This window comes from Phalaenopsis equestris, unplaced genomic scaffold (genome assembly GCF_001263595.1).
Source record: "Phalaenopsis equestris unplaced genomic scaffold, ASM126359v1 Scaffold000094, whole genome shotgun sequence".
Classification (NCBI taxonomy): Eukaryota; Viridiplantae; Streptophyta; class Magnoliopsida; order Asparagales; family Orchidaceae; genus Phalaenopsis; species Phalaenopsis equestris.
In genome coordinates this window covers 145,333-152,813 of record NW_018164536.1, presented here as the reverse complement: position 1 = coordinate 152,813, position 7,481 = coordinate 145,333, and the positions used below count along the sequence as shown (strand labels likewise).

At 32.1% G+C, this 7,481-nt stretch overlaps 1 protein-coding gene across 5 annotated transcripts in view; it reads left to right on the top strand.

Moving 5' to 3' along the window:
* Positions 1 to 6,541, top strand: part of LOC110020214 (calcineurin B-like protein 1) — a 15,378-nt gene extending 8,837 nt beyond the window's left edge. For all 5 annotated transcript variants that reach the window (XM_020718241.1, XM_020718243.1, XM_020718239.1 and 2 more), the window contains 4 exons: positions 5,067 to 5,175; positions 5,260 to 5,312; positions 6,206 to 6,286; positions 6,395 to 6,541. In XM_020718241.1, coding sequence (XP_020573900.1) covers positions 5,067 to 5,175; positions 5,260 to 5,312; positions 6,206 to 6,286; positions 6,395 to 6,511 — 360 coding nt within the window. In that variant the 3' untranslated portion in view covers positions 6,512 to 6,541. The remainder of the gene's footprint in view (positions 1 to 5,066; positions 5,176 to 5,259; positions 5,313 to 6,205; positions 6,287 to 6,394) is intronic.
* The last annotated feature ends 940 nt before the right edge of the window (positions 6,542 to 7,481 follow it).

Here is a 7,481-nt window from a genome sequence, read left to right as displayed (position 1 = left end):
AAAAAATGATAATTTCTTTTATGTATTTAATACTAAGGAGACAATAAATATATAAAATAACCAATATGATAGAATATCTTGAACTTTTTGATCAAGTGAAAAGTATCAAAAAGCAAATATATTATGAGCTTTGGCTTAATGAATTTAACAAGATGATAAGAAAGTGTTGTTTTGAGAAATTATTGAATTAGTGTTTGAAGGAAGATTTATATTGGAAGTGTATATTGAATAAAATAGTAAGGTATATTTCAGATTGATGCACAAAAGTAAAGTGGAGTTAGCTTTTAAAGAAGATGCATATTGTTAAAATTTTAGATCTAGATGGGATACTTGAGATTTGGAGTGTTATCATGAATGCTATAATGGTTTGTGTAATAATTTTTTTTAAATTGAATTTTGAAGGCCATAAAGATACAAAATGATTGGATAAGCATCATTTTTATTTCTATATTTAAATTTAAAGGAGCTTGAGTTTATGATATTTATAAAGAAATGAAATTGTGGTTGGCATAATTATCATTTGGGTTATATTTAAGTTGTTGGCCAACCTGAACCTAAACCAAAATATTAAATATGTTAGGATTCTAGATTCGAACCTGACCCAAAATTTAATTGGGTCAACCCAAACCTAGGTTTTTTTGAGTTGGGTTGACATGCTGGGCAAGTTTTGGCACTTCTTTTAGGAAGTAATGGAATAAGGTAGAAAAAATACATTAGTTTCAGAATCAATTGTTTTATGACAGCATGGATTACCATTGATTTTTTCCTTTTTTTGTTATGATAAGTGATCTTAATATATTTTTGTTAATTTTAAGAGTGCATATGATCGGGTGTGATGAGAATTGATTTTGTATACTTCAGGGAAGATGCATGCTAAAGATATGTATTGATACAAAAGTTTCAATTACTCCAATTTGCTTAGCTATGGCATCATTATTTATGCTTTTACAAGTATTTCTAGATGTCGGTCTCAAATTGTGCTAAGATGTGCCAAGGCTCTTCCAAAAGATCCATAAAATTCAGCACAAATAGATGCCAACTAAGATATAATATTTTGTTCATGTTGTCATAGCAGCTCAACCCATAGATCTCGGTCTCATATTGCTTGTTGAATTAGCCAAGGGATGGATTGGTTCTTGAACTTGCTGAATCATCAAATATGTATGCCAACTCAGTAACTAGAGTTTATCCAATTGACGTGGTTGCATAGCACTCTAGCTTGTGTGTTTAGAGGTTTCAATTGTATGACTCTTGTGCTTGCTAAATTGAGACTTAATATTCAAGTAATGTCTTTTGGTTCACTGAGTTCATGATTTATTTGTTGACTTGGTTAGTAGAGCTTATTAAATCAATGAAACAGCTCGGCCCTTAGGTTTGTTTGTTGAGAATTGTGGTTGACCCTTGAACTTATTTTACAGGAGATTAACTCAAACTACGAAAGTGAAGTTGGACAATAAAACGGCCAACATAAATGCGCAATTCAACTTTGCTATTGGAGCTTTTTGAATTGATATGCAGCTCAGCCTTTATATCTTATGAGCTGAGAGGTTTTGCCACTTTGAGCTTTGTCTTGTTAAAGTGGAACTTGATATGCTTGCTTGGTCCATCAACTCACATTAAAGGTGGGTTCTTAGACTTGTTGAGTTTGGAACTTTCCTCCAGACCCAGCATTTGTATCTAGTTGAATTATCTAGATATCTCAACCCTTCAGATTTCTGAACTGAAAGATGTCACCAATTAAGCTTATTAGACTCGTTGAACTGGAATTTAATATTCAAGCTTTATTTTATAGACCTTTTGGGCTTGAGATTTGTTTATTAACTTGACTTTTGAAGCTTGTTGAATTAGTAAGGCAGCTTGACCTTTAGGATTATGAGTTAAGCATATATATTTTGTTGTAAATATGAGTTACTAGTATGCTTTTAGTATTCTGACTTTTAGTATTCTGACCATGAAACTCGGCTAAGTTGTCTTGTTTATATAAAACTGCTTGAAAACCTAATTTTTCTTTTAAATTCATTAACTATGATGTCTTAAACATCCATTTTCCTTTAGCTTGCTAAGCTTTGTTGTAGCCTAGCTCTGGATTTATTATGTTAGCAAATTTTTGTAAATGGCCTCGAGTATAAGAACATGCTGCGTTGATGAGGATATTTTGTCCCTTGGGTTTGATAATTCAAAAAGAAAAATGAAAAAAAAAAAAGAAGAAGAAGAAAAGCAAGGGGAAAAAATGCAGGTTAAGTTGTATTTATTTAATATTTAAATCTTGTTATGCTCTTGAAAATTAAATTCTCGAAGTTGTATTATTTTTTAGTTATTTATTTATATTTAGGAAAGAAAATCTATGCTATTCTTATTTGAAAAGATTAAGTTTTAGAATTTTATTTTTTAATTAATTAAGATCATTTGAAGTCAATTTTTTATATATCAGAGCACTAAAGATTCATGATTCTCAGGATTATTAATGAATATAAAAATTTAGGCAATATGGAGTTTTCTATTATTAATTATTAATGATTTTGTATGAAGATTTAAAAATTTTCTGTAAATTATTCTTCAATAAAGTTAAATTTTGTGAAAATTTTGCTATCAAAGGTATTAAGGACATAAATTTTCAGTTACGATTACTTCAGGACAAGAAATGGGTAAAATTTGGGGAAATTTATTGAGTAGCTCAAGTGCATAGAAATCAGGTGTGATTTTATGTATTTTTATTGCATTAAGGGATATGAAATGGACCAAATAATAATTTGGAGAATACTGAGGAGAAGCAAATGCAGCTAGAGCTCATGAGGCGCCAAATTTGAGGTAGATTTTTGAGAGCTTATCACCGCAAACTCAAGTTTTGAGCTCCACGACATCAGAGATTTCATGTCGTAGAGTAGGTTTCGCTCAAGTTTTGAGCTCCACGACATCAGAGATTTCATGTCATTTCATGTCGTAGAGTAGGTTTCGCAGAGTAGGTTTCGCAGCCACAACGTTGAAGAACATAAACGTTGTAGGAAAATGCACGACGCCATGCACGAGCATGGCGTCGTGCTACTTTCCAGTGCGGGAACACTATCATTCTAGTGCCACAATGCCGGCCAAGCAATGTTGTAACATGAAAAAAAAAGGCTAAAAATCCGATAGCCCGGATCACAACACCACTTTTGCATGCCACAATGCTGTGCAAAGGAATTTTAGACACACTATCATTCTAGTGCCACAATGCCGGCCAAGCAACGTTGTAACATGAAAAAAAAAAAAGGTTAAAAATCCGATAGCCTGGATCACAACACCACTTTTGCGTGCCACAATGCTGTGCAAAGGAATTTTAGACACGGGGAGATGGCTTGAAGGCGTGGCATAGCGGCACGATGTCTTGACAGAGCAATTTTGTTATGGAGCGTTCTAGAGCAGTTTGAGTAATTTTTGACACGGGGAGAGTTTATCATAGCGTTTGTAGTCTGTTAGGGGGCTTGAAGCCATTTTGGTGTTTGTGTAGTGAGTGTGAGATTGAGAGCAATAGTACAAAGCTGTGCAAAGGAAGGAAAGCCAGAACTGCTTCACTTTAATCAAATTTAATGAGGTTGTACCTTTCTTACTCTATCATAGATTTTGTGGTTGTATTCTTATTTTTGTGTTGTTTTGAATAACAATGTTTAGGAAATATGCCAAATTTTCTCTGGATTGGTGTTTATCTTTAAAGCTTTGTTTACTTTATGTGTTTTGTTTGAATGGAAATTAAATATGTTGTTTTTTTTTCCAATCCTAAACTTTATTCAAGTATGTTTTGACCTAATATGCTTTGAAATCAACCGTGATCTGATGATTCCGAAAAAAACCTTGTTGAAAAATAGGATTGGCAATCAAGTTTTTGGAAACATAGGCTTATAAATTTTTTTTTTCTTAAAATTCTAATATTTAGAGGAATAGAATTCACAAAAATCTTTTGCATTTATTAGGATATGAATATCACTAATCAATAATGTGAAGATTCGATGTCTTTTAACTTTTAAAGGGAGATTAGAACATGGACTTGTCCTTGATTGACAACTACTCTTAAGAAAACATCACACATAGTTGCGTATAGCTTTTTTAGGTATTCATAAATTCAGGAGCTTTTATCATTTTGAAAATTTACATTTATTCATTTCAAACATTCACCTTTAAATAGATTATTTGCTGGATCAAACTTTGGTTTACAAAAGTTGGTAATTAATTTAATTGAATTTAGTACTTGATCATCTTGGGAATGATATCCCATTCACTATTTTTTTATTTGAAACGAAATGTGTACTCGCCTACAAGTTGATTGGTGGTTCTGACAACCTAACCATGTACGCAAGATTATCACATTAATAAATTTGTGAGATTGATTACAATGGACTTGGATGAAATAATATTTTGTTATCTAAACAGCGGGGCTTTCTCAATTTTGAATGGCTTATTTTTTTAACTTAATTAGAATGTTGAATAGGCTGTTGTCTTGATATGATATTGACTTCCGTGGTCCAATCAAGCTTTTAATAAGAAAATTATGGAATGCTTTTGCAAATGGATTATAGTTTTTGCAAACATTTTTATAAAGAGGCTTACGAATAACTTTTATAGGAAGTGTTAGAAGACAAACAAGAAATGTTAGAGCTAAATACCATGTTTTTTATTTGTTTGGTATATCAAGTCTTCTACAGTTCACCTTAAATACAAAACTTACTAGGAGAGAATAGCGAATGATGATTTACTACTGGTATGTAAACTTTTCAAATTAGTTTTTTATTTCATTTAAAAACTGCTTGAATACATAATAGAACATTCAAATCCAAAATTGATGTCACTCGTTTTTGTGCACACGTACGAATACTTACCTTTTATTGTTATGTTCAAGGCCTCAGGTTAATGAATTTCTTATACATGGTAGTTAGCTCCGCATTTAATGTTCTTTTGAGTTTGTGAAGTTCATTTAAATTTCATTATTTTTATATTTACCTTTTGGCATGCGTTGCAGTTTTGGATACTTGCTTGGATTAAATTTTTTTGTGATAGTTAAGGGATTAACTTTTAATAAATTGCTATTTTTGCAGATATTTGACCTCTTTGATGTGAAGCAAAAGGGTGTCATTGATTTTGGTGACTTTGTTCGATCACTCAATGTATTTCACCCAAATGCCCCACTTGAGGACAAAATTAACTGTAAGTTAGTATCATTTTCTTTCCTTGCATACATCATTGTATAATGGTTCTTGCATGTTTCAAGTCTACTATTTCATTTTGCAGTTTCATTCAAGCTCTATGATTTGGATGGTAATGGCTTTATTGAGAGAAAAGAGGTGAGTTGGAAATACTTTTTCTTGAATAGATAGATCATTCTTCTTGTATGAATAAAAATACAAGTACATATACATTTTATGTAACTATATTCTCACTAGGACTCGATGGAACTTAATGTTGGGCGATAAAATGGTCATTCATAGCCAATTTTAATCTGAATAAAATGACAATGCTAAGATGAATGTGTGATAAAATTAGGAAATGAAAAATTATTATATTTGAGAATTAGAAGGGTTACCTACCATATATAAGTTCGATGAAAGTAACTTGAGTGGTTTAGACATCAACAAAGATGTTTTGACAATACATGCGGACGGGAAGATGGAAGTAAAGTTGAAGGATTAGAACGGAACTTTATAGACCGAAGTTAAAATTGCTACAATTTTGCATTGAGATTTGCACAAAATAGCTATTAACACCTCACCTATGGTAACAAATGGAGGATTAAGATGCAACATGGTGTTGGATGAACAGTATGATGGTCTAAGTTTTAGCACGGCTGATTTAGCTGAATCAAGATGCAATTTTAGTAGTTTTCTAATATCTTGCATAATCTTTACTTGTTCCTTGATCTATGCTTCAATGGCTTTTAAAAAAAATGTCTTCAGTGGAGAAAGAATGCAGCGAAATTCGAATTTCAACCAATTGATACTGAATTAGAGGTTGATCACGGACTCAGAGGGGCATAAGTTGTTTCAAAGATGAATTAAATTTAGAGAAGAGTGTTCAGAATTTAACAGATTAAATTTGAATACGCAACAAATGTAGTATTACGTTGCTTCATTGTATACCTTCTTATTATTGTAGATTCCTTCTCAACTTATTTATTCAAGTTTGTTTTTATTTGATTTTGATTGCATGCTGTATGAAATAGTTTGATTTAATTTTGCAGGTGAAACAGATGTTAATTGCACTTCTTTCTGAGTCTGACATGAAATTGTCGGATGAAACTGTTGAGCTCATAGTAGACAAGGTCTGTTTTTTGGGGACTAATGCTCTTATATTCGCTTTATGGTTTTGCTATTTACTTTCTTTTTAAAACTCATCTCCTCATTCATAAATGCTTCTGCATTTTAAACAGACATTTGTTGATTCGGATGTGAATCACGATGGAAGAATAGATAAATCAGATTGGCAAAATTTTGTTTCTCGCAACCCATCATTGATGAAGATTATGACGCTTCAATATCTCAAGTAAGTTGTATTTCAATTAGTAACGGTGGGAAGTGGGTGTCAATTTCATTTAGATTTTAGACATGTCTAACTTATTTAGATTCTTGGAGATAATGCATGTTATGATGTGGCTTTTTGCGTAAGGTAAAACTGTGACAATAACTCTTAAGCCGTCAGAGTCTTTGGTAAGTAAGGGCTAATGAAAGTTTTTCCCTAGCTGAATGCTGATGGAAATAACAGCTATATATTATATGTAATCTGGAAAATTGATTGAAATATTCATATGAGATAGATTGTGTTATGAAAAATATAAAAATCTAATTGGTGTATATTAGGAAGCATATATATTAGGAAGATTGATGTTAGATAAACTAATTAGAGGAGATCTAATTACAAGATTTTTCCTATTTATAGAAATATTTTTCAACTTATAAAGATACGACTGTATATAAATATGTACCATATTCTTTGAATTGAGTAATAAGAAGTTTTCCTGTCACATGGTATTAGAGCTTCAAATTACAAGATTTTTCCTATTTATAGAAATATTTTTTAATTTATAAAGATACGACTGTATATAAATATGTACCGTATTCTTTGAATTGAATAATAAGAAGTTTTTCTGTCACATGGTATTAGAGCTTCGAGCTTCATCTCCCTAAGTGGAATTGTTCATTGGTGTCTTCTGTCATTGGAATCGCCCATTGGTGTCTGCGTTGTTTGAATCACACATATGCTTCTCTCGTGTGCGTTTGTTGTATCGTTCATGGTCAACATACAGGCGAATGATTTGAACGAGTCGTGGGTGTTTTGTCGTCTCTACATCATCCTACAGTCAAGTGTGATCGTGCATTGCGAGTTCTTTGTCTCTTGCGATGTCTTTACTCTGGCATCGACAACAGGGTTCTTTTCTGGCGTCGTTCTTATATGACATTGTCTTCCTCTTTGTGATTGGTGTTATTCTCTTCGTCACCGCCTTCGTCCTTTAGTTAGGA